Consider the following 25092-nt stretch of genomic DNA (forward strand, 5'->3'; position numbering starts at 1 on the left):
GGGGGGGGGTAAGACTACACAGCTGAAGCGAGGCTAAAGGGCAAAGGCCTAGCTTATATGTCTGTCAGAACATCTTCTGATAGCTTCTGACAGATAGAGTATGCGGTTTTTGCTTTGTGAAGGACATTTGTATAGACTTCATAGAATTTAATGGTGAAACTGATCTCACTTCTGTAAATACACATTATTTTCGTTAATAATTCTGCACTTCAGAGAACTTTCAAGAGGATGTCTTAAGAACAGCTACAGACAGATTTACTGAGGAACAGCACTGGATGTTCACTAGATATTTAACAATTTCACTTCTGGACTTCTTTCCAGCTTGCACACCCAACTTTACAAGCAGAGATAGGCTTCGAAAAGCATACAACATTCATTTAATCACTCCAACTAAAATTAGCATCAAGAATTCCTGTTGACTTCAGTAGGAGGAGACTTAGTCCAGCACTGACATTCCTCCCTCTCCAAGAAATTCTCCTATAGGAAACTACACCACAGAAAACTTTCAAGAGTTTCTTGGAGAAATCACTCGGAATTGGGCTGTGGTACTGAACCAGCTGCAAGTCAGGTGCTGAATGAAGCTCAGCTTCATTGCATTCACTAGCTGTGAATATAGCTGAATAGCAATTGCAGCAAAACAAGAGAAAAACAGAGCTTTTAGCACATCTGCTCAAACAGTTGTATTTTCTGCATACACACAAGAAAGCTGTAAAACCTTAAAGCAGCGCAGACACTGGGTGCCAGCAGGCAGAGGGCAGCCCAATCTTTGATCCTAGATGGTTCAGAAGAGCTTTGGCTATGTATGTTTCAATCCTTTTAAGCACAGGAAGCAGCACAGAAGTCCAAGAAGTGCTAAACTACATTCTGAAACAACACAGGGGCAGTACATCTCTTAAGTGGGGCAGGTGCGTGAAAGGTATCTCCAGAAGTGACAGAGGGGAAAGACACTGAATCCACTGCAGTAGAGATGCTCACCACAGCTGACACAGAAACACAGGAGCTGAAGGAGTTGCACTACCAGCAACACAGATCCCTGCAGCTGCTTCAGGGGATGCACAGCACTACATCACAGAGCAGGTCACCTTGAAGGCTACTGAGAGCCCCAGTCCCCCAGATTCCTAAGTGCTTGACGTGACTTAAAGCATACCTCGCATAATAGGGCTGCATACTGAACGTGTGCATGCATGAGCAGCATTCATAGCAGTAGGGAAAAAGAACAGCCAGACTAGGATTATACCGGGAGAACGTACATCAGCAAGGCCTCAGCCAAGCTTCGTAGAGCAGAACTAAGCGTGACGAGAAGTGAGTTAGTTTGAAAGGAACGAAGCACTCCTGCTTCCCGCAGCTGGCAGCGGGAGCTCCGTTGACTCGGGATCAGAAGTGCCTCAGCGCCATCGTGCGGGCGCCGCGCAGGGCCGGCCGGCCTCGGGCTCACCGGGGATGTAGATTGGGGTGCTCACACACGTACTCAATTTTGTTTATATCTTGACCGCTCTTCTGTCACAGCACTAATCAAGTTCCAAGAAAGCTCAAGTACTCGTCCTATTATTAATAAAACACCCCAGAATATTCAGTTCTCCCTTCATGAAAAAGAGCAAACACCCAACAGGAAAACCCACTGTTACAGCTTTTCCATTAGCTACATTTTTACCCACAAAAGCTGGAAGAAGTTATTTGAAACTATAACATTTTATTTTTGACATGGAAAAGAACATACACTCTCAATCTGCAGTTTCACACAGATGTCAAGTGGCTGAAGATATTTCTACTATCTTCCATACATTTGGATCATTAAAGAAATCATACCTATGACAAACAAGTAATTCAACATCCTTCCTATCCTGCACTTACCCTGTAGATTTTTCTTGGTTTCAAAACCTATTTGATGATTTAATGACAAGCAATCAAACTGTCATTCAAAGCAGTGTGATGGAATATGAATCTCACTGCAGGCAAGAGCAAGGTATGCAATGGAAGGAACAATCCAGCTAAACAGGCACATATTGATGGGTTTTAAAATTAACTTAAACTATACAGAAAAACAAGATAGGGGACAAAATGAGCAGCTGACTGAACATCTGCTGCACATGAAACAAAGCAGACAAAACACTGAGAAAGGTAAAGAATAAATACGCTTAGTACAGCCCATTGTTTAAGACTGTTACATGACTTCCACCTTGTATATTTATTATGCTTCCAGTTACGACACTTGTTTAAAATTCAGTAACGCTCACCTATGTTGGGTAAGAGCAATCAACAATGCACTCTTGTCTAGTTCTGAAAGAGGCCAGCCTAGAGAGGGAACCAAACCATAGATAGGAGAAAACAGAAGATCCAGACAAAAGGACAAAGGACCTCAAAATGTAAAACTACCTACGAAAACATTGAACAAAATTTCATGACAAACGTATTTATTTCTACTTAGGAAAGAAAGATGAATTTGGGAGGTGGTCAGATAATTCTATGTTCTATTTGAATGAAGAGGTGAGAAAGAAGACGGCAATATCAAGCACATGCTGACAAGAAGGAAATCTAAGTTCTCATTCACAAATATAAAATGCAGCCATAACATGATGGAAAGTGCAGCAATGACAGAGTAGTAGCAAAGTCTGAGGCTACAGCAAATGACATCATGCTCAACTGCAGCAGCTGTGGACACAAAAACAAAGGAAAGAATCTCCTTACCTTTAGAAAGCCTCAGATAGGCAGGGATCTCCAGTGAGACACCCTTGCCTCCACTGCCAACCCTTAAATGAGGTCTGGGAAGGGGTGGATCCAGGCTCTACCCCTTCTGATCATTCAGGTGCATCATTCAGGTGTGGCTCTGCCTTCCCACCAGGTGCTCAATCACTGCTTCAGGTCACGACTTAGTATTTCCACTACAAGCAGCATAAAGTGAAGACACTGTTGGATCAGAGAGCTATGGAGGAGATGCATAATTTGATAGCCAGGCTTACTTTGCCATTTGAAAGTTAGGAAGAAAATACCACTCTTTCTCCAGAAAGGGCATAACATGGAAGAATACAGGGCTACAACTCTTCTGAAGTCCAGAAACTGGAGAAGTAACTTGGAATGAGAATTTGATCTTACAAGTTAGGATCTACAGAACTGAACTATGTGTTATCCTTATGAAGAAACATTTCATGGCCAGACAGCCTACTGGAGAAATCCGTATTAGGGCTTGTTGCCACTGAACTGACTCTCAGCATCTTTGTTCACGTTCAAGCTATGGTCACATTAAATTTAAAACCTAAATTGATTAAAGAAATAAGTGATGACCATTTTTACATTGTCGGGCATATCCAAACATGCGGGTAAGTAGATGAACTGCAGCAGTGATTTAACTGTCATTTTTGTCAAGGAAAAGAATTTTTCTTTTCATTTGCGTTCACAAGTCAAGCTGATCTGTATTTTCAATCATACAAAAGACAAAGAATATCAGTCTAAGAAAAGTTATAGCTATTAAATCATGAAATCATTTCTGGAGGACAGTAAGATTATGGCTATGCTATCAAAAATAAGTAGCATGAAACAACTGTTGCTGCCTCTACAGACCAATTAGTTGTTGCTAATGAATTAGTATGTCTTGGAGAACAGAAGAAGAGGTTGGAAAATCGGAAAAAAAATCTCAGGCTAAATGTCGACTAAGACATCTTGGAAAATTTTGTAGTCAGGCCAACACCAAACCACAAAAAGCATTCCTGTAGACAAGATACTCCTCTTGTGGTGCTAGAACGTGTAAAACCTAGTTGATAGGGAACACTTTAAACCATATGCGTCCAACCCACTAGTTTTAGTTACGCTTTTGTTGTCCTCTTTTTATGTTTTAATAAACAATATAAAAATAAAAATTTTGATAATTATCTATAAAATACATTTTATATGTAGCTCAAGACAACTGCACTTCATTTAGCGTGGCCCAGGCAAGCCTAAAGGTTGGACACCCATGCAAAAAAGTATGAAGCGGATGAAACAGACCAAAAATAAATATTCAAAATATCCAATAATCCAAGTAAAAAATAAAAATAAACCAACAGTACTCTATGGTTTACAATAATTCAAGAAAATAGAAGTAAGAAAGGTGCCTGAGCAAGAAATTAGAGCAAATAAACTCACCGGCATTACCTTATTTCATGCGTATCAAAAGCAGATCCTTGTGAAAGCAATTTCAGCTCTTTACAAATCACAAACAGAAAGGTTCTCCTATCTACATAAAATCTTAAGAAATGCAGTCTGTCTGAACTAAGTAAATGCTATATTGATGAACCCAAATGTTAAATGCCTACTCAAGCACTGATTATGAACTGAGATTTCAGTACATTATTACGTGTTCTAGTGGTAGTTGAGAACTGGATGGTTAGAATACACTCTGAATTGTTTAATCCAGACTAGATCACTTCAAACAGCAGATTAACATTCATGGGATATTAGAATTCTCCCAAAGTGTATTAGGTTTATTTTTCTAAACTTAGCAATTTAAAGCTGAAATCACACATGTGATGGAAATCATCATTCTGCCACGTACTGTCAATTCCTCAATCTTCTCCCTCCAAAGAAAATTCTTCAAAAAGATTCAAAAATGAAGTACACACAAGTCTTAATGTATACTCTTTCCCTTCCTCTCCCCCAAAGTTACGGTAAGTACACCAGTCACGTGAAAAAAGCAATTTAAGCCACCCTGAACAAGCATAGTTATTACTGCACAATGGGTAAATAACTAACAGTTCTAAAGACACCATTCCGATAGAGGGGAGGCCAAAAATACCCCTCAAAAAACAAAAAACCAAACACGCAGCTCAAGAAACCTTGTATTTATTTCAACTTCAATGAAGTCAGTTTGAAACCATCAGAAAGACACTATACACCTATATACAAACTTCAGAACAGGACAAAGTAATTTTTACCATTTATTTACAACCAGTGGAAACAATATAATAGAACTATGCCCTAACTAGGAGGTACAAACATGCTTCTTCAAGGTTATTTAGCTGTTCTTGATCGTAGCCGTCGCTTGATGATTAGATGATCACTTTCTTTCTCATTTTGTTCCATACAAACCTGAAGAAAATATTTCAAGAGTTACTCACCTTCTTTTTACACAAGACTGACAAGCAATTCTTGACCCATGTAAACATATATTTTCCCCTAAAATAGATTTCACAATGGAATTTGCTTATTATCTTTTAAACAGAAGTCTGTAGGATAGATTTTAATGTATACAGTAAAATCTGTGTACAGATTTTAATTTGTTTTAATGCAGCTTAATTAGAAGAAACAAATAAGGAGAACGTACAAAATTCAGTTTATCTTAAAAAATATCCACATCCAAAGAAAACCTGAAGGCAGCTTTCACTTTAAAATACTTATTTTCAAATGAGTATTCTAATACTCATCTTGTGAAACATGAAGTGTTCAGAAGACATTTTTAGCCTAAATTCCTGTAGCTATGACTTGTCTAGAATTTCATTTCTCTGCTCAGTTTCATGTTTCTTGGAACTACAGTGAGAGAAGAAACTGTCTTATTTTCTTCACCCTCTAATGAAAAACATTTGGGTTTCTGACCCCCACATTCATAAAATTAACAGAAAATTCAATGAGATATTACAGCATGGGCAAATGCTCACTATACTGAGCAGAAAAAGGACTCCAGCAAAATTAAAAGATGCAGTTCCAACAGAGCAAGAATTACTCTTAGCACCATAGCTACTAACAGAATGATGAAATTGCATTTCAGAAATGGTACATCAAGCCCTGGCAACCTATGATCCTTTATAAATTGGCTTAGACAGGACAACACAGTTTAAGCATACCTAGAAAGCTGTCTAAATTGTGCTTTAGAAAAGCATAGGTGTAGTAGAATAATCCCACCCCAACACACTGTAAATATCTATGATTCCAAACTGGAAGACATCTCCATGATTGCTACATCACCTACATAGTAAACTGTAAGCCAGCAGCCAAATACAGAGAAGATCTTTGAGAACAAAACAAAATAAAATGGCAGGAAGACCAAAAAGAATGACTAAGTAAATGAAGAAATAGCTCAGTACTTTCAACCTCCTCCTGCAACTAGATCAAACCTTCAGGTTTGTTCTGACTCCTTAGTACTTTATTTTAAGCCAAGACTACAGAAATGTATTGCACTGGACAGAACAGTAACATGTAATCACTTACCGAAGAAGCAGATATATCTAGAGGGCCAGAAATGTCAGCTGAATACAGCTTTCTTTTGGATTGTTTTGGCTTTGGCTCTTTGAGATTTTCTGGTTCTGAAGATTTCTGAGAGCTTACTGTTGCGATCAGCTTCTTGGCTAGAAGAAATTTTTTTGATTCATAAACCAAATGTCTTACTGGTTTTGTGAGTCTTAAAATCAATGAAAGCGAAAAGGTTCATAATAAACTTGGTTTAAAAAAGATACCTACATAAAATTTAAACAAAAGTACTCAGAAATGGTACTTGTCTACCAAGGATTTCTATTGCTTCTATAGCTGAAACAGTTTATAGCTTCAGATACGGAAGCTTAAAGCACACATTAAAATTGGACATTAAAAACAATCATGACTCAGAAGTCACTGGAAGTTCAGCAGGAGTTAAACGACAGGCCTAACTTTTGTGCTGACAGAAGCACAGGGTGGTCAACTTTCTCTGTACACTTGTAGATTTTCATTCATGTAGTAATGACTCTCTGAAGAGATGAATAAATTTATTTCAGGAATTAAAGAACAACTTAGCGTGGCAGACATGCTCTCTAATGACATATACATTAATAGCCTACAGCAGAAACAAGCCATTTTCAACATCTAGAATACATGGAATAAATCTTATTTATTCTACACCAACCTTTAGAGTGAATAATAGAAGGAGAGCTTTGAAAAAAGTTTCCAATTTTTTGTAGTGCTGCATCCTTCTTACTAGCCAATTTTTTACTTGATGTAGGTTCTCGCTCTCTTAGGGAGTACTCTTTTCTGTATTTCTGCTTAGCAGACACCTGAACAAGAAATAAGATCATTGTTTAAGCTTTTTATTTCAATGTTATTTTAAACTGACATTTTGAGCTTTGCTACTGACACCTCTGTTCATTATGCTAATGATATTACAACAGCAAGTAATGTAGACAGTTTTATACCCTTCAGGGAGTTGTCAAAATTTCAGATATTTCAAGGCATAAGTTTCTTGAAGTTTCTTAATGAAACAATAGTTTCTTTAAAAGCAGATCCCAAGTTGTAGAGTTACTTTTTACATAAGCTGTTCTAATTATATAAAATAAACAAATATACAAAACAGAAGAAAACAGATGGGAAAAATCTACTATTCACACTCTGGCCATGCCAAGGATACAGCTAAGGCCTACAAACATCTTTTTTTTTTTTTTTTTAATAATTGCCATGCATATAAATGATATGAATCTTACTTTAAGTCAAGGGCTTTACCTACAAAAGCACATGTTAACATGCTTAACCTTCTCCTCCCAACTATTCAATGTGCAATATCCTTTCCTCAAATCAATATACAATACAGCCATTATACACTCTAGGGACAGACAGACCTGCTCTTTTGTTAGCTTTCAGAATTAAATAGGAAGAGGACATAAGTGTTTAAGATTCCCATTCAGGTATACAGATAAGATACTGCTGCATAAGAATGTTTGCTCCTTTAACATGTCCACACAGTTACAGAAAGTCCCAAACTAGCTTCAAATCTAGAACAAAAAACAACCATTTTTCTGTCACTTGTAGAGTGTGAATTAAAAGCCATAACAGATTTTGCATTTTTCTCTCTCATTTCTCACAAAATCCTGGGAAAATAAGACAAGTTTTAGCCACTATTCTTTTGGAAAGAACAGCAATTACTTGTATCACAAAAGCAGACACTTTAAATGCTATTGCTAATAGTAGGGAGGTATTTGCTAGTGGTAACTATTCAAATGTGAATCAAATACTAAACAAACATTCAAGGGAGCTAAAAATACTGGTAAGTGAATCATTCTGAGATTCTCTCTTCACTCCATTATTTCCTATACTTTTGGAGTTGAGGTATTTGACAGGTAGAAATGCAAGTTGAAAGCAAATCAATATATTTAAGTGTAAATTTTCAGATTTATGGTGACAATTATAAAAACAAGTTGGTAGCATTAATAAGACATCAGCATTAGACATCTTATGATGTCATGACATCTCCATGTACAGTGGACTTTTTTCTCCCTAAGATTCATATGAAGCAAAACTGCACATTGACAATTCCAAAGAAATACTCAGATACTTCAGAATAAATAGAAAGTGAACATATAGGAAGTCTAAAAAGCTGATTTATGTCTACAGATTTTCAGAGAAAATACACAGTGGCGTTAAGGTAGAAATATTTTCCCTTTTCTGAAACTGTTACCACTCAGCTAGGCTATTAGTTTAGTTTCATTAAAGTTTGGACTCCCCACACAAGTTTCATTGATTAAATCCTTCAACTAATTTACTGAGATAGAAATATCATTTTTTAACGCTTGAATGAGAAATGGAAGAAAAGCATCAGATATTTCATTTTCTGTTTGATCTAGGTCATACCTCATCCATGTCATCACTGTTCTTTCTTGACTTGGGCATTTTCATTCTTACAGCTAACATGCTGCTGTGCTGTTTTATCTCCATCTTATCAGGTTTCAGAGGTGTCAGTCGGATGTCCACCTCTGGTTTTGGGAACCGACTAGTTTTTCCATTTTCTGTGGACACTTCAGAAGAGTCAAGGACAGATTCTGAATGCTCCTGCAAGCATGCAAAAATTTTAAGTACAGGTGTTAAGGTAACTATGAGATTAAAATACTATAATGCAACGTTCTGGAAAAGGATACGTAAACATTCAATTTTCCATCTGTTAGCTAACAGAACACTTATAACAGAAGAACTCTATTTCAGTTACAGCAGAGTTTAACTCTTATTTCCTAGAACTTGTTAAATTTATAATTATTATTTCCAATCCATGATCACAGAAAAAGTTTTCCATGCTAAATTGAGTCTGATACTTCACACGTTTTTCTCAAGGGCGCAGACAACTACTCTCTTTATACAGTTAACAGTGGTAGAACTGACATGATTTTCTTCATCTCAACTCTGCTGCTTCAGAACTGGGCAGGAACAGGAGCTTTTGACTGAAGAGCTTAATTCTCCTCCAGCCTAACTTAAAGGAGTTTGCCCTTCCCCTTCTACACTAGAGATGTTTTTTTATGTAAGTAAGGTCCAGCTGGCAAGCTACAAGCCCAATTCAAGCTATGAAAAACTTCTATTGCTACCTTTTCTCTGGAGAGAACATAAGCATTCAGGCAACAACACTGTGCTTAAGCTGAAGGCTATCTTGCACCTGCTCACAGTTAAATGGCAGCAAATGCACAGTGGAATGGCAGAGTTTGCACTTCCTCCCCAGCAGCATTTACTGTCCACAATCCACCCAACCCTGTTTTTCTCAGTAGAAACAACAAAGTCAGAGTTGTGATCACCTGGACTCCTTCTCTATGGCAGGAATTCAGCTAGTAGCTAGCATAACTGAGTTCAGATGCTGGTTGAATGGAACATGGAAGATAGGCTGCTGGGGACATAAGGAAATAGTAGATGGCTGCTACTACTGCTGCTAGTAAGGTCCCAGACACAGACTAGCAGCTATTGCTTCTTACACTGGCCCACCCTGACGGATGTCTTCTTCCTCACAACAAGGAAAGTGATCAAAGTTTGTGGAAAGCCAAAAAGTAGTCAGAGCCTCTTTAGCAGGCTCTGCTGAGATTCTGAATGGAGTATCACCACCACTGTTAACCAAAGTTAATAAAAACTTTGTTTTTTAAATATATATAACTCCTTCTTTATGAAAGTTAGCAATTAAAAACTTATATAGGAATGATTAATATCATCAGCTAACAATACAGCACCCAGAAATCCGGCAGGGGAAGAAATAAGTTCAATTTGCTGTGCCCATTTCAGTAGCTTTATACATTTTTTTCTGAGTGACTCATCTAATCTTGAGACACTTTATAAGCATCAACAAGAGGAAAGTTTTCAACAGCACATAAAAACAATTCATCACACAATTGTTTCTACAGCTTTTATTCCTACCAAAGGCTATCAAAACAGGTGATCTGATCACCTTGAAAGGGATAAACAAAACTTGAGAACAGTTTAGAGAACATGAGACCTTTTCCTACACACACCTTATCAAAATCAATACAACTACAAAATTTTCAGATTTGAAGTTTTATACTAACCTCAGATTCATTTAATGAAGTCACACTGCTAAGACATTGAGATGATGAATAATTGTCTTCAGCTTCATGTCTTACTGGAATACTTCCTTCATATTTCATCTTCCTTTGTTTCTTCATAGGCTGTGAATACTTAAAATGAGTAAAAATTAGGTTATACAGTAGATCTCAAAAATATTTTGAGTTTTCTAAAGTTACAATATAAAATTTCAAACTCAGTCATCTAATGAACAGGTTAGTTGAAACACAGCACAAGTCTGTGAAGATAGTAACACCTATTCATCATTCAATCTTCAGCTACCCCCTACTGGGTCTCACCAACAGTCTTGTTCAGTATTCTACCTCCAAAAGTGACAAAGGGAGATGTTATTTATGAGTAAAATCTGTTATCTTGGTCATCTTGTCATCCATTCTCCTCATACTCTCTGCACACTCACAGCTGCTATGTCAGAATGCCAGGCTATTAGGCTTAACCTCTGCCTAATCTTCAGTGTTCACTTATGAATATATGGAGAATTGCATGGAAAAGTTCCATAACGTATGTAGAGAGATGGTGTTCTAGTAAATAAAATATTTGAGAGCACATCCTCTGAGTGGAAGACAAAAAGAACCAACAAGTACTCATAACTGAACACATAGTTAAAGGACTATGCTAAGAAAAATGACTCTAACTTGGTACATTCCCAGCGTCTTCTAGGAAAACAGCAGAACAAAAAGGTATTAACAAGACTTGAAGTACAAATTTTCTATAAATATAATCATACCTCTTCATTTACAGAGTGATCCATTTTATCTTGTCTTTCTTCAAGTAAAGGTACTTCTGGTGAAGACTGAGGGATATCGTGGTTAATGCATTGTTTTAATTCCTTTATAAAGTCATCTTTGTCAGCCAGTTCTTTTCTTAATTCTTCTATCACAGTTTCATTATCCTAAGAAACGCAGTAAAAATTGCTGAGTTGCAGGATTGGCAAAAGGAATTAACATACACAAGCAGCATTGCAATTACTTAGTAGCATCAGTTTTAGAATTGCAAGCTAAAACAGTAAACTATTCAGGAACAATAAAATTTTATCTATTTGTATGGTCACTGTTACAAGTGAAGTAATCACATATTTGCCTGGGAAGATGTAATACAACACATTTTCATTCTTTTCTTTCATTCCACTTGTGTGCTTCAGCCTTCCTCTTTCCTAAGCCTTTCCTCTTTCTTAAGATGCAATTAAGATTTTCGAGGTCCCTTCCAATCCCTGACATTCTGTGATTCTGTGATACAACTTGAGCTTTTATTTGTTCATGAAGTCCTTGGTACTGTGAAAAAGTCAGCAGTTGTAGTGGAAGTTTTGCAATGAGCACGTCTGCCCAGAGAAAGAGAATCCAAACATTCTCAAGAAAGCACAACTAATTTAGTCTTCTGTTTAGCCCGTGAAGTCCTATGCTACTGGTTAGATTAGCTATCCTGATTAAAAGCTGGACATTGAAATAAAAAATGCAACTTCCAGAGATCATCCCCCCCTTGGCCTTTGTTGCTTTCCTGCATCTCTCTTCACATCTCCTTCTGTCTTTTATGCCATTGCAGATAATAGCTCAGAAAAAGCAAAGACAGTAAGAAACCTTAGACAAAACTACTATCCTACCGAGTATTCAGCCTAGCTTCGGACCAAGAAATGCTGTGAACTATAGGAAAAAGTTAAACATGTCCAGTCCAACCTTATAAACGAAAGGATCAAACTGACTTGTATGTATATTTGAACTACTAATCATTTTGAAACTTTAGTCATTGACAGAAATTCAGTTTCTAAAGAACAAAAATAATATCTGGCTTTTTTTTTTAAGCTGCACATGACGTCAACATGACAGTGTTTAAGAACAGCAATAGACTCAAAATACAAAGAGCAGGTAAAGCGTTTTGCAGAATTTATGGGCAGCAAATCAAATAAGAAGAAAAGAGAGCTGACCTTTCTTGACTCCTTTAAGGCAGATTGTTTCAGTTCTGCTATTTCCTTATCTTTTTGTATGGCATTAGAAGCCAAAGTTTTAAGCTGTATTTCCAAAGCTTCTACTAATTGATCTTTCTCTTCACGCCACTTTTGAAGAGTGTTGTCCCTTTCTTTCAGCTGTGTAACAAGTCTTTCCTAAATGAAGAAAAGTTTAGAAATGAACACCACTACTATACACTGAACTGTTCTAACAGTTTGGTAGTTAGCAATATTTTAGAACCTTAGCAAACATATGAGCTCTTCAAGATCTATAGGAGCTCTAGGACTAGTTTCACTACAAATCTACAGAAGCAAAACCATGCTTCACTTAGACAATCTGTATTACTCTCCTTGTGAAAAATTATTATTATTATTATTTTAAAGAACCTTCACTTCGGTTTGCTCATTTAATGATTATTAACAAGCTTTAGGAAAATAAAGACACAGACAAAGTGATAATAGTGCTAAGCTCCTCGCACCCTTCTGCTGGTTGCAGGTCCAGAAAAGCCAAGATTAACTACCTCTAGATGCAAAAATAGCTTTGTAGACTGTACAGATTCACTTATTTAAAAAGTTTCATGACAAGAGCTCAGTGAAGGGGTAAAGTATCCACTTTGTTATAAAGTATCACTCACTACTTTGAAAGTGATAGGGTAGCAAAAATGCGGCAGTTTGACCAAGTATTTTTATTCAACATCTGGAGAGAAGTTTGTGGGGTTTTTTTTGGAAACTTGATTGCCTTTTTCTTCCTTATAAAGGCTTATAGTAATTTAGTAATTTTTAGTAGTTTATTTTTCAATTGTAGTTTTCTTATTGATGTCCTATTACATTACTATATGAATATATATATATACATTATATATATATATACATACATGTATATATATATACATTACTTATGAAAGCTTTTTCTTTTTGTGACCCTCCTATTCCTTGCTCTTACATATCAAGCAGATATTTTATGGGCTTTGTAGCGTAAGAAAGCAAGGGGACTTGGACAAACTACTCTTATGTGCCCATACTATTAGTACTTGGCATGAAGTTTTCTCCAAACTACAGACACTGGATGACTCTGCCAAGACCTCATCACTTACGATTTCTGCTTGTTGCATTCCATGTCGTTGTCGCTCCTCAGCAAATCTTTTCAATTCTCTGTTGCGAAGACATTCAGCTTCTTTAATCTGATTTATGAGTCCTTCTTTTTCCTCCAGCCACCTCTTTCTATCAGTTTGATACTTTGCCCCACTTTCCTATTTAAAAAAAAAAATGAAATGAAATCATAAGTGACTAAGGAATAAAAGTCTTAAAAGCCAGATCACCACTAAATAGACTTGTTTCTACAATATAACAGAAATATTAGCAGTTTTTACCACAGCATATTCCCAAAAGCATGTATTGGATGCTCATTAGTTCTTTTCTATTAAAAAACAATTTTCAGTGTTTCTTATTCAGACTAGAGTGATCCCATAGAACAAACTCTTTTCCTTTATAAATGTTCTCACAAGCATTATAGAACTTACACCAAAAGCAATTCTAAGAAAAACTCTTAACTTACAAGATTCTAATATTTTTTACAGGAGATGTAGAAAACTTGCACCTCCTTTAGGGTTGAAAGGCAAAGAAATGCAGCACAATTTAAACTGCAGGAATAGTCAATGTGTACACGAGAATGTCACTCCAATCCACAACAGCTTTGTCTCCTTTTCTATCACAATCAAACCTATTGTCAGACATTCTCATATATATGATAGAGCACCTGCAAAACTGCTTGGAAAAAAAAAAGTCTTTTAACCAAGGAAAATTAGAAGTAGACCCTCAGCCCAACAAAAAAGGCTTCCCAGTGATTAAGTTAGCAGACAATTTTGATAGTTTATATTAGTTGCCCAAGCAACTAACAGAAAACAGGTTTGACAAATATACCTTAAGTTATAATTTGCTTTGAGTTAGTATTCCCTTCTCGCAAATAACATGCAGATCAATTGTATAAGTATACCCTGCTTATAGAACGTTGATGTGGTATAAAATGAAGCAACGAACATTCAGCTTTCCCCTCTGCTTGAAAAATGGCAATGGCTCTGTGTATTAGAAATATTGTGAATAAGTTTATGCAGGATGAATGAGGAAAGAAGTTCAGAAACATTCCACTAGTAGAGTGGATGTAATCTATTGTATACTCATCTTAGAAAAATCCCACTGTCAGCCCGCTACTTTTATTAAAAAAACATCAGATAGGTTAAAACAACTGTTCAGAGGCCAGCAACAGAAGCACTGCTCACAGCAGCATAACGTAGGGAAGGCTACACTTCCTATATTATTGGGGCATCAGTTATGCCATTCTTCATATATTCCAAAAATATGCACCTCAACATTATTGCACATTGCACTGCAGGTTTTACAGGAGGTTTTCTTAATCAGTGTAACAGTTTACTGTATCATGTTATAAATAGTCTCCTAAGTTAAAGTTACAACTTTAAAACTAAGTTACCTTCAGCTCTTTTTGCAGCTTTATTAATTCTGTATTGTTTTCATTTATGTTTGCCTCTTCACTTTTGGTATTCTTTTGCCACTGGTCACTATTGCTCTGGTTATTTAGTTCTCTGTATTTCTGTTTCCATGTCTCCAGTTCTACATAATACACAAAATGAGGTTAGATAGAATATAGTTTCAAATGTATATTTGAAATATCACATTAACGACTTCTTACTAAAGCCATTTAGTTTTATCTGCTATAGACACAAAGGCTTCTCTTATTTCTTTAACTACTAGAAATTTGTTGTTTACTATGGAAAATTAATGCCTAACTAACAGTCAAATGAAAATGGAAGTGGCTATCACAATACATCTAAAGCAGTTTTGCCTCCCTGCTCCCTTTCCATGGAAAGATTACCTGATGTTAATCTTTCATTCTCTTTTAATTCAGCTTCAAGAGCTTGATCTTGATCAGCCTGAGTCTGTTCCTGTTCTTCTAATGTCATCCGCATATCTTCAATTACTTTTTCTTTTGCACACAGATCTGAAGGTTTGAAAATTTACAGATGAAATCCCTACTAGCTCCCATTATTCTCTCCCAAAGAGTTCTCAAGTCAAGACGTTCCCCCATGATCAAAAGCGCTTTTGAAAGAAATAGAGCATCTCTATTCAAATAATTCCATACAAATATACGCAAAATTCTTAAGTTAATATTACCAACTTGTTTTAGGTGAGACTTCTAGTGCTAGGGACAATCAGAATATTGATTTTATTACATGAGAAAAATAACTGTAGCTCAACTGCTCTAAGTTCATCAAGCCTACGCAATCTATTATTGTAGAACTTGACATTTCAATGGTTGATTTTTGTTAAAAAGTTAACTAAAATGGCAAATAAGTAACAGACTTTTTAAAAAGTACAGTAAATGTACACTTTCTCTGAGACTTTTCTTATTCCGAGTCTGCTGCTTTGCTTTCAAGTTTACTTGCTAATAGTTATACAATAAAATTAATAACAGTGCTTAACTTTTTAACATTCATTTTGGAATTTCTCAAATAATGTTTTAAAATATAAATTCATAAGATTCACCAAAGTGATCAGCAATGTGACAACATTTACACTGATATTCCACACACACAAAGAGGAAAAAATAATGGCTGACCTTTATGTATTCTCTCATACTGTCTGGAAACTTCTTCCAACTTCTTGTTATTCAATTGCTCCTATATTTCACATTGAAAGAAAAGTGTATACAGTAGGAACAAACAGAATTATTAAGACAGCCTAGAATTAATCAGTTTTTCATATAGTATAAATAAGCATTCAAGCTGATAAAAAGGGTTTAGTGTAAGACGTTTCAATTAACATATTGAGATGTCACTAAACATAATCAGGTTATATACATGTATTATATGTGTATTTACCATGCAGATTATTGTATTTAAAACAATTTGCCAATGCTCTGCAATGAGAAATTATTTGAACACCTTTCATGGTCTACAAGTAATTTCAGTTTGCTACCTTCATTTTACCCCAAGCTTTAAAGTTTGTAAGCTTTTTCCTGTTTCTTGGATACTTGTATCATTAATAGATTAGTTTAAAAAAAATTAAGAACAAGTACATTTTAAAAAATGAAAGTACCTGCTGAAGTTGCCAGATAGTACGCTTTTTGATATCTAGTTCTTCACCCAACTGTCTTTTAATTCTTTCAAGTTCATTAATTTTGTTCCTCATAGATTTCTCCTCAGAACGCATTGTGGACACCTGTAACATAAGTACAGCTCACAGTTACTTATAAGACTTCTGTAATCCAAGTTGTCTAAATGTTTATTCTTTATCAAATAAAGAGGAATTAACAAACAAGTGGAGAGTAGGAAAACAACAGCAAATGTAAGGCTACCAGGGAAGACATCAATACATTTTTAAGCCTCAATTTTCCATACCAAACGCTTCCAATAAACTTTTGGACTAAGTTTCTGCAAAATACATTCTAAGATGTCTTATTGCTTAATAACTAAATGTTAACTATTAACATCACTGAAGCTGCAAATAAAAAAAAACCACGTAGCTTATATTAAACAGCTTATATTAAAACAGCATTTTTCCTCCCAGTTATCAGCATTTTTCTCAAGACTTAAGTTTGAGGCTTTAAAGTTACCACAAATACCAATGGTAAGGCTAATGTTACTATAGAGATTATAACAAGTCCCCCTCCAGAAGCAGATTAGCCATCCTTTTCACAAACCTTATTCAAGACCACTAACAAAGATTACTTTCTTTTGTGCATTATCTATATGAAAAAATGTTATGCCATCTGTTCTTCTCTACAGCTTCAGTGGCAACATTAACTAAGATTTGCTGCTAGCACCAGCGTGAAACATTTTTAAGCTTCATAGTTAAGGTTTGAGAAAACAAGTTTTAACAACAGAAAGCCAAGCGTAATCTTGTAGAAGAAATATCTCCGATTGACCACAAACCTCTTTTTGTACTTGCTGAATTTGTTTCTTGGCATCAGAAAGTTTCTCTTTTAAATCTGTATACTCTTCTTCTTTCCACTGCAAATCTTTTTTCAAATTCTGTACAAGGGCAGAGCTCTCAGAAAGATCCTTATTTAGCCTTATGTTAAAAATAAAGAGACAAATAACATTACTGTTATGCATCTCAACGAAACAGCATTTATGGGTTAACCCAGGCTCTGCCTGTTGGTTTCTATCAGTAAATAGAATCTTAGATTTATCTAGACTAGTGACAAGATTTAAACAGTTTCTTTTGAATTTCAGTTTCTCATAATAAGATTCCAAAGCAACAAATTATTCAGATTCTGTTCTGATGGATGTGCAACAAAACCACCAGAAATCCCCAAATTATTCTTTGTTTCCTTGCATGCTTCTGTTTTCCCTTTGAATTCAAGTCGTGTACCAAAGCATCCTTAAGCAGTAGTTTGGCTACTGATAAACATGCAAATGCATTATGTCAAAATGATGCACGCAAGAACTAGTTTTAACTCTAGCTCTTTCTCAAAGGGCTATGAGTTATCTCACTGGTTACTTACAATTCTATAGATTGCATTTTCTCCTTTTCACTTTTCTCCTTTTCCCAAAGAGTGTGTTTCATCTGCTCCAAGTTGTTTTTCAGCTGCATAACTTCTTCCATCAGATTTGCTTCTTCATTACTTAACTCTTCAACTTTTTTGTCTGCATTAGCAGACTTCTCTTGCAGAGCGACTGTAATAGTTTCTAGATTTAAAATAATAGATTCTTTTTCTTTAAGTAATTCTTTGAGTTTTGTCACGCTGTCTTCCTTTGTTCTAAAAGCCTCCAGGAGACATTCAAGCTCTCTTATTTTTACCTTGCAGTTGGTAACTTCCTCTTCAAACTGTGCAATTACTCTGTGATCTTCTGCAGTCTTTTTTTCGAAGTCCTGAGTTTTCTTTTTTAGTTGCTCTTGCAACTGATTCAAAAGGTCTTCCTTTACAGACTGACTATCATGATTTGTGATCTCACTTAACTTCATTTCAAGTTGATTATTATAGTTTTCAGCATCTTTGAGTCCCTTCCTTAGGTTTTCAACTTCTTGAAGCAGCGCTTTGACTTGCCAACTTTTTTGTGAGGAAACGTCAATACTTTTGCATACTTCCCAAATATTTTCAATACTGCAGTAAAAGGAGCGGTCCTGTACAAGATCCGATATAGTAGTCTGGGACTGAATGCATACAGCACTAATTTGAGATGTCTCCGGTTCACCTTCTTGAGCGCCTAAGGAATCCTTTAGATTGACTAAATCAACATCCATAGCAGAAGACTCTAAGTGATGTTTATATAACTCATCTAGTTTGGACTGCATTGTTTTTATTTGTGACACTTTATCAATTATATTTTGTTTGGCGACTTCTATGACGTTATTTAGTTGAACATTTTTTTCTTCTAGCCCCATATTTATAGACCTCTGTTCATCCAATTCAGAAGCAATTTCCTGATAGTCAGCTCGATACTGCTGAATTTTTTCACAGAATTCAGCAGCTCTTTCTTCAGAAAAAGAGAGCTCAAGACGCAGGGTTGTTACCTGCTTACTGAACCTTTCTTTCTTATTTTTTTCTCTTCTGCATTGTTCTTCAACTGCAGCTAAGTGACGTTCCAAGGCTTCAGTTCTTTCCCTCAGTGCTAGTATTTCCATGTGGTATGCAGAACACTTCCGTTTCAAGTGTTCAATTCTCTTTTGCTCGAGAGTGTTCTTCTTTTTCCTCTCCTTCACAACTACTAAAAAACAAACAAACAAACCAAGAAAAGGAATATAGCTCAGGTTGATTAAAATAAATATTACAAAGTAGTTAGCAATACCAAGTAGCAATTATTAAGTGAAAAACTGTCTAACATGAAAGCCATATCCATACATCACATGGTATTTAAAAGTCTCAAAATAGTTAAAGCCCTCTGAACTTGTAATAAGGCATCTCAGACTTCTATACATAATTTGCAGCTGAAAGAACACTTTTACCATGGCTCTACTCAGACATTCTACTCCACACTAGTAGAAAATCTAATTAGTTTTAAGAAATGTGGGAATGAGATAGACAATTCACAGCGATATTGTTTCCACCTTCTGGTTCAGCAATCCCTATAATACAGCCAGCAATCACTCAATCTACATCTAAAAGGTATTATAGGGTTTTCTAAGAAGCTACATTCAAACTCATGGTCCTCTTAAAAAGAAAGATAAAATCCAGTACAAGTTGATCTCTCCAGTGTTTGTATCCTCCTTCTCCTCTTTTTTCAGTAGGTCTCTAAGCAAAATATGAAGATTCTTACTTCTGTCCACACCCACTATTTTGCATATAAACTTCTCTCAGACAGGTGTAAAAATTTGCCAACTCAAGTTTCCATAAATATTTCATTAGCATGGGGGTGATTTTTCCTTAAGTAGTGAGCAATAACTAATATCACATGCACTTTCTTCCTATCAGAAGGGACTCCAGCTGTATTTCATGAGTGCTTTAGAATCCAGCGATGTCCATTCAGTAATATGAATACTAAGTTTTAGTATTAAGAAGATAAAAATAAATCAAGACTTAATAAGGATTACATCACCACAACTATATATTCCAGGGAGATTCTGTTGAGTCCTGTCATTAGTACAAGTATTACTAGTACTACAAGTAGAATTTGGTAGCGTCCACACAGAGCCAGCATTACACACAGATACATGTGTACTGCATGGAAACAGCCTCTTAATCTAATGAGTCTTATAGACAGCCCTCAACAGATTTAGAAGTCATTCTGAAGCAACAGCAGTGGTATTTTACATCCCAATCCAGGTTTTGGGTTTGGTTGCTCCCAACAGCTCAACTGAGAAGAGTACAATCCTTCATAGGAAGATTTAGACGTAGTCTAAATGCTTTGTGCTGAAAACTACAGTCAAGCAGTAAAGCAAGATAAATAAGATTAGAAGAAGATATGTGATGTTCAGTCTAGAAGCTTGTCCTACAGCAAGGAAAAAGCATTACCCAAAACGTGGGAAACAAGACCTGAAGTCTGGAGAATGGCATAAATACCCAAACTTCAAGCCAAGATAACCTATCATCTCCTAAAACAATTTTGCTCATGCTACTAGTATAACTGAATTCTATGAAAAAAAGCACAATGCACCTGCGCTCATTGTTCTATTGTGTTATGTATAGTTAACATAGTTAGAGTATATATTTTTCAATTTTTGAGGTTGGACACTTATAACACTCACAAATAAAAGAAACATTTAGCATGATTGAATGGACAGTACTACTTAAAAGAAAATTCAATGCTGACATTGTCACTATCAGTTATCCATTTTAGTTCCTAGTTTGAGGAGCACTATCACTGATTTTTTAAATGAGAGCTTCAGTCATATGATTATAACAAACCTACTACTATTTGGGGTATGAAGGAGCCCATATCAGCTGTACCTCCCTCCCTCTGTCTCCTGTAATATTTATATAATGGTATCACATAAGTAGCCACATTAGGAACCATATTTATTTCAAAAAGATGGCAGAGACAAATCAGAGATGCTTGGTACAGAAATAGAAGCTTCCTTGCAGTAAAGCTTCAAGTGATACTTGAACAAGTTGCACAAACATCAGAAATGCCCTACTGAGTCACACACAGCTCTGGTCCACAGTGACTAGTATTTTACCTGCTTTGGCTACTGTTGGCTAGACTTTCCACTTCCTAGAGACCCTTCCTGATGAAAAAACAACAGTTGGAATGTTGTGTATTAGACATTCCTGCTTAATCCATTCAGTATTTATAAACCTGTTGGCCATTAGTTTATCCATTCCATTTGAGAGTTACCTGCTTCCCTCACATCCAAGAGTAGCATTCTCATCCAAACAAGACCTAGATTTTTTTCCCTTGCACATATTTTGCAAGAGAAAGGCAAGAAAGGAAGGGACTAAAGCTAAGTTTTTGATTCTCCTTTTGCGTTGCATATGCCTTCCATAATTCTAGGAAAACTGATGCCCAGTTGTCCCCAAATGTGAAGTTAAATGCATCAGAGCCTATCAATACCATTTTGCACGAAACATGCCCATACAGCTCAATATTCTCGATTAGTACTTTAATTAAATTGACAAAGTAAGAAATTGTACCTTTTTAAGTTTAATCCCTAGTGAAATTCAAAAGAAACAAAGCAAGAGGACTGGAAGTGTAAACACAAGAGTTGTGCAAAATATGTTGTCTATGGATTTAAAAAGAGCTAATGGTATTTAAATGGAAAGCTTTCTTCATTTGACAGCAGTGTCACCTTGACCAGTACTGGTGCACTCACAGCACATATATATATAATGAAGCATTGTTTCACATGAGTGAGCAATTAGCAGGTCATTAACAGTTTTGATACTTGCTTCAGAAAAAAAAAAAAGCACTTGAGCAGCTGATGCTACTCTCCCAGAAGACTAGCAACAGCAGCAGTGGAAACAATCCTGAAGAAACTGCTTTAAAACTATTATCCGAAGAGCAAGTGCATCAGCAGATGAGGAAAAAGCAGCAAAAAGGAAATAGTGTAAGAAAACTTTTATTTTAAGCATTTAAAAAATGAACAGCATAGGACCTTCTGCAAAAGGAATATTTACATAACAGTTACTTCTATTTACAGTTTAACACAGTGGACTTTCTCCTCATACCATAAGGTATACGCTTCACAACTTTTTGCTTCCATTCTGGAATAGGAATCAATTTTTTTTGGAAGACACCTTGTTCAGTGATGGAAGAAACTGTACCTTTCTTTGCAGGTGGCTCTTCAACAGTAGGCTTATCTTCAAGACAATGCTTTCTTTCCACTTTCAACTCACTTTTCTCACATTCCTTGAATTGGCTGTTTTCAGTTACTTTATTGGAGTTCTCTTCTGCCAGTTTTGTTTTAATAGTAGTTATAGTATTGTCCTGTATTGATATAAGATCAGTTACATTGAAGTTTAACAAAATGAGCACTTAAGTCTCAGTAATCATCTGTAGGCAAATGTTTTCACAAAATTATACAGGTAAAATGTTCGTCGGGTGACCCCTATAGAAGTCAGTTACAAATCTCAGTAACAGCAAGAACAGGTACATCTTCAGATAATAACAAGCACAATACTTTGTACAGTATAGAAGGGAGAGCAATGGCCTAGCAGGCTACAAAATACAAGACTTGCAAACAATCAGTAGGAGGTTAGCAGTTTATCAAAGAATTTCCAGTGTTCAAGAAGTCAACATAATTACAAATTTGGTCAAAGAGCAAATGGTCAGCTCTCACACAAGTTCATCACTTGTCATAGCTGCTAAGCCCACAGATCATTTTTATCATGACAGATACAACCCAGCTTGAAAGATTAGTCAGCTCTGTCATGCATACTTTAGATTATGTATTTGATCAGGAGCGGCATTTCTTTACTTACAAGATGACAAGTGGTAAGCCATGCCAGCACTGCCAAGGACTGATTATTCATCTTTAGTACTTCATGAAAAGAAAAACTTCATAAGTGTTAAGGCCGCACAATCTCATGGATAGAGTCGGAGCCTTGCTCTTCGAAGAAGTAATAGGTAGCAGTCATCACTACTCATCACACTCAGCTTTAATACTATGGAAACACTAAGTTGCAGTGGTGCAGACAAAGTCAAAGACTAAGTAGGGTCAGGGTACTAAGTTTACAAGGGAAGAGTGACAGAACTAACTATAAATTAGCTATTTCAGAGCTACTTCCGGCTACCAAGCATCAAGGTAAAAAAGAAAAAAACCAAAAAAAAACACACCAGAAGCGATGCGCACACACTTAATCAAGCTAGCCTTTACATATTCAGTAGCTTGCAGTACATTAGTCAGGAGAAAGTTTTTATTAATGAGTAGAATGTAGAGATATCCTGGCCATCCACTCATACTTCAAACTCTGCTCTATATATTCATATTGTTGCTTTTCCATTGAGGTAGGAGTGTGAAGTAGCAGTTGGTGGAACACACTGATATTTTTGTTGCCAATTCTTTGTTGCTTGCATTAACAACAACTAACTTCAAATAAATTTGAATTCTTTACAATTGCGAACAAGTACTATCTACATACATAAAATTACAGTTTTCCAAAAGTAAGCTGATTACAAGCATAGGTTTAGGGTTTTTTTTTCCTATGAAGATACTGAGATGTGTAAAACTCACATAGTCTTTTACTGTTTCTTCTAAATGAGATATTAAGTCTTGTAGCTTTGTAATAGCATCATCTTTCTGCACCACGATGTCCATTAGCTCTTGAATCCTTTCGTTTTGTGTATTAATTTTCTTGGAAATAAAAAAAATAGTTCAGTCATCAGCTTCTAATATAGTGTTAAGTAGCTCAATTACACAATGTGTTTAAAAGCAAGTTCAGTTAGGCTAAGCTTGGTAAAAAAGCTAGGAGCCTACTGTCATAGCATTTTAAACTACCCCAACTTTGTATTAGAACAATTTTACACAAGATTTTCTTGATAGAGTTACCTCAGTTGCTTCTTTAAGTTGTTCAACAGTCTCATCCAATTTAATCATCTGCATTTCAAAGTCTGTAACATACAGAGAAACCTGCATTAAATAAGTAGTCAATAGGTAGTTTATTAAGTAATCCATTTTTCCAGATATTCTCATGTTTAAGTAGCTTTTGAATAAATCGATTCATTTGCATGTTGTCTTTACTTAAAGAGTGCATTTCAAAAGTTGTCTGTATTTCTTAGAATAGGAAGTATAGGTCATACCATGAGGATTATATTGAAATCATACTATGGTCAACTTCATCCATTAAGAATGTTCCATAAAATACTTGAAAATACTGCATCAGCAAGATGTAAAGAGTAGGGATCACAGTATAACAGTAAAATCAAGATATAGACATTTAACCCCACACTTCTAAAAACTTATAACTGCTAATTGCAGTTTAAAGAAAAAAAATGAAATAACCAAGAACTGTGGAATTGCTCGACCTGAACATGCACAGAACGGACAATCACTTGTATACAGGCGATGGTTCCAAATGTAGGACTTTTCCTCTACTTTCTACTCAAGTTAGTTATTTCTAATTTAGATTAGTTAATTATTTCTTTCTTCTACCTTTCACATCACATAACTCACCTCTGTTCTTCTGTGACAGCTCTTCTTCAGTTTTGAGTAGTTTGGTGTCTTTTTCTGTCAGCTCTTCTTTGGTCTTCATTAGTTCAAAGTTAATATTTCCTAGCTGCATTTGAAGCCAACCCATAGATTCCTGCGGGTCCTCTAGGGATGCAATGTAACTATGTGCTGCTTCAGCTTGCTTTTTGATATCCGTGACATCATTCTGCAGAGACTCAATAATGCCCTCAAGATCAGCACAGGTGTTTGGCACTACGCTATATTCTCCACCCTGAATGGTAATTTATAGTCAGTTAAAATTGGTGAATAGCTAACTACATAATAGCCGTTATTTCTACAGATAATTTGGATAGCCATTATGATTTCAACCACATAAAAAGTTTTTAATTCCATCTTCAAAACCCACCTCGCGAGTTCATATGCAACATGATAGAGATTTATATGTGGGAGAAGATAAGAGTTGGCAATCTAGCAACAGCTACTATATTTTATAGTATTTAATGACCCACTATCACACTCCTTTTTATATCACCACAGTTTCATCTCCTTCAAGTTTAATGTACAAACTAGGATTCTCTCTGTTTCTTTGTATACAGACACAAATTTTCACTCTGTGCAGAAACACAGAAAAGTCCCCAAATTCCCAAAGCTTTCTGAAAATGTTCCTAAGGCTCAGTAACTATTCCTATTAGATGAAGAATAGATGCATCTTGCTCATCATACAGCGACACAGCATGCAATTCCTTGTTACCATCCTTTTTTCTCTATAAGAATGCCCATAATAGTTAAACAGCAAAAAGGAAAAAATTTAAGAGAAA

General features: G+C 35.9%; 1 protein-coding gene and 1 long non-coding RNA gene across 10 annotated transcripts in view; both read right to left on the reverse strand.

Moving 5' to 3' along the window:
- The window catches only part of LOC110400421, a 75965-nt gene extending 73198 nt beyond the window's left edge, over positions 1-2767 (reverse strand). The window contains exon 1 of the long non-coding RNA XR_002439819.1: positions 2686-2767. This is a non-coding gene — a long non-coding RNA (uncharacterized LOC110400421). The remainder of the gene's footprint in view (positions 1-2685) is intronic.
- KIF20B (kinesin family member 20B) overlaps positions 4895-25092 on the reverse strand; it is a 35741-nt gene continuing 15543 nt past the window's right edge. For 7 of the 9 annotated variants that reach the window (XM_021398649.1, XM_021398652.1, XM_021398650.1 and 4 more), the window contains 18 exons: positions 24278-24545; positions 23654-23715; positions 23339-23458; positions 21930-22092; positions 17733-18936; positions 17158-17296; positions 16322-16444; positions 15843-15903; positions 15099-15224; positions 14697-14836; positions 13306-13461; positions 12191-12367; positions 11000-11164; positions 10239-10367; positions 8557-8754; positions 6842-6989; positions 6175-6311; positions 4895-5058 (listed from right to left, as the gene is read on the reverse strand). In XM_021398649.1, the coding sequence (XP_021254324.1) occupies positions 4981-5058; positions 6175-6311; positions 6842-6989; positions 8557-8754; positions 10239-10367; positions 11000-11164; positions 12191-12367; positions 13306-13461; positions 14697-14836; positions 15099-15224; positions 15843-15903; positions 16322-16444; positions 17158-17296; positions 17733-18936; positions 21930-22092; positions 23339-23458; positions 23654-23715; positions 24278-24545 (3594 nt within the window). In that variant the 3' untranslated portion in view covers positions 4895-4980. The remainder of the gene's footprint in view (positions 5059-6174; positions 6312-6841; positions 6990-8556; positions 8755-10238; positions 10368-10999; positions 11165-12190; positions 12368-13305; positions 13462-14696; positions 14837-15098; positions 15225-15842; positions 15904-16321; positions 16445-17157; positions 17297-17732; positions 18937-21929; positions 22093-23338; positions 23459-23653; positions 23716-24277; positions 24546-25092) is intronic. The other 2 variants (XM_021398657.1, XM_021398656.1) reach the window with 2 other exon arrangements.

The sequence above is a fragment of the Numida meleagris genome, chromosome 5 (genome assembly GCF_002078875.1).
Source record: "Numida meleagris isolate 19003 breed g44 Domestic line chromosome 5, NumMel1.0, whole genome shotgun sequence".
Classification (NCBI taxonomy): Eukaryota; Metazoa; Chordata; class Aves; order Galliformes; family Numididae; genus Numida; species Numida meleagris.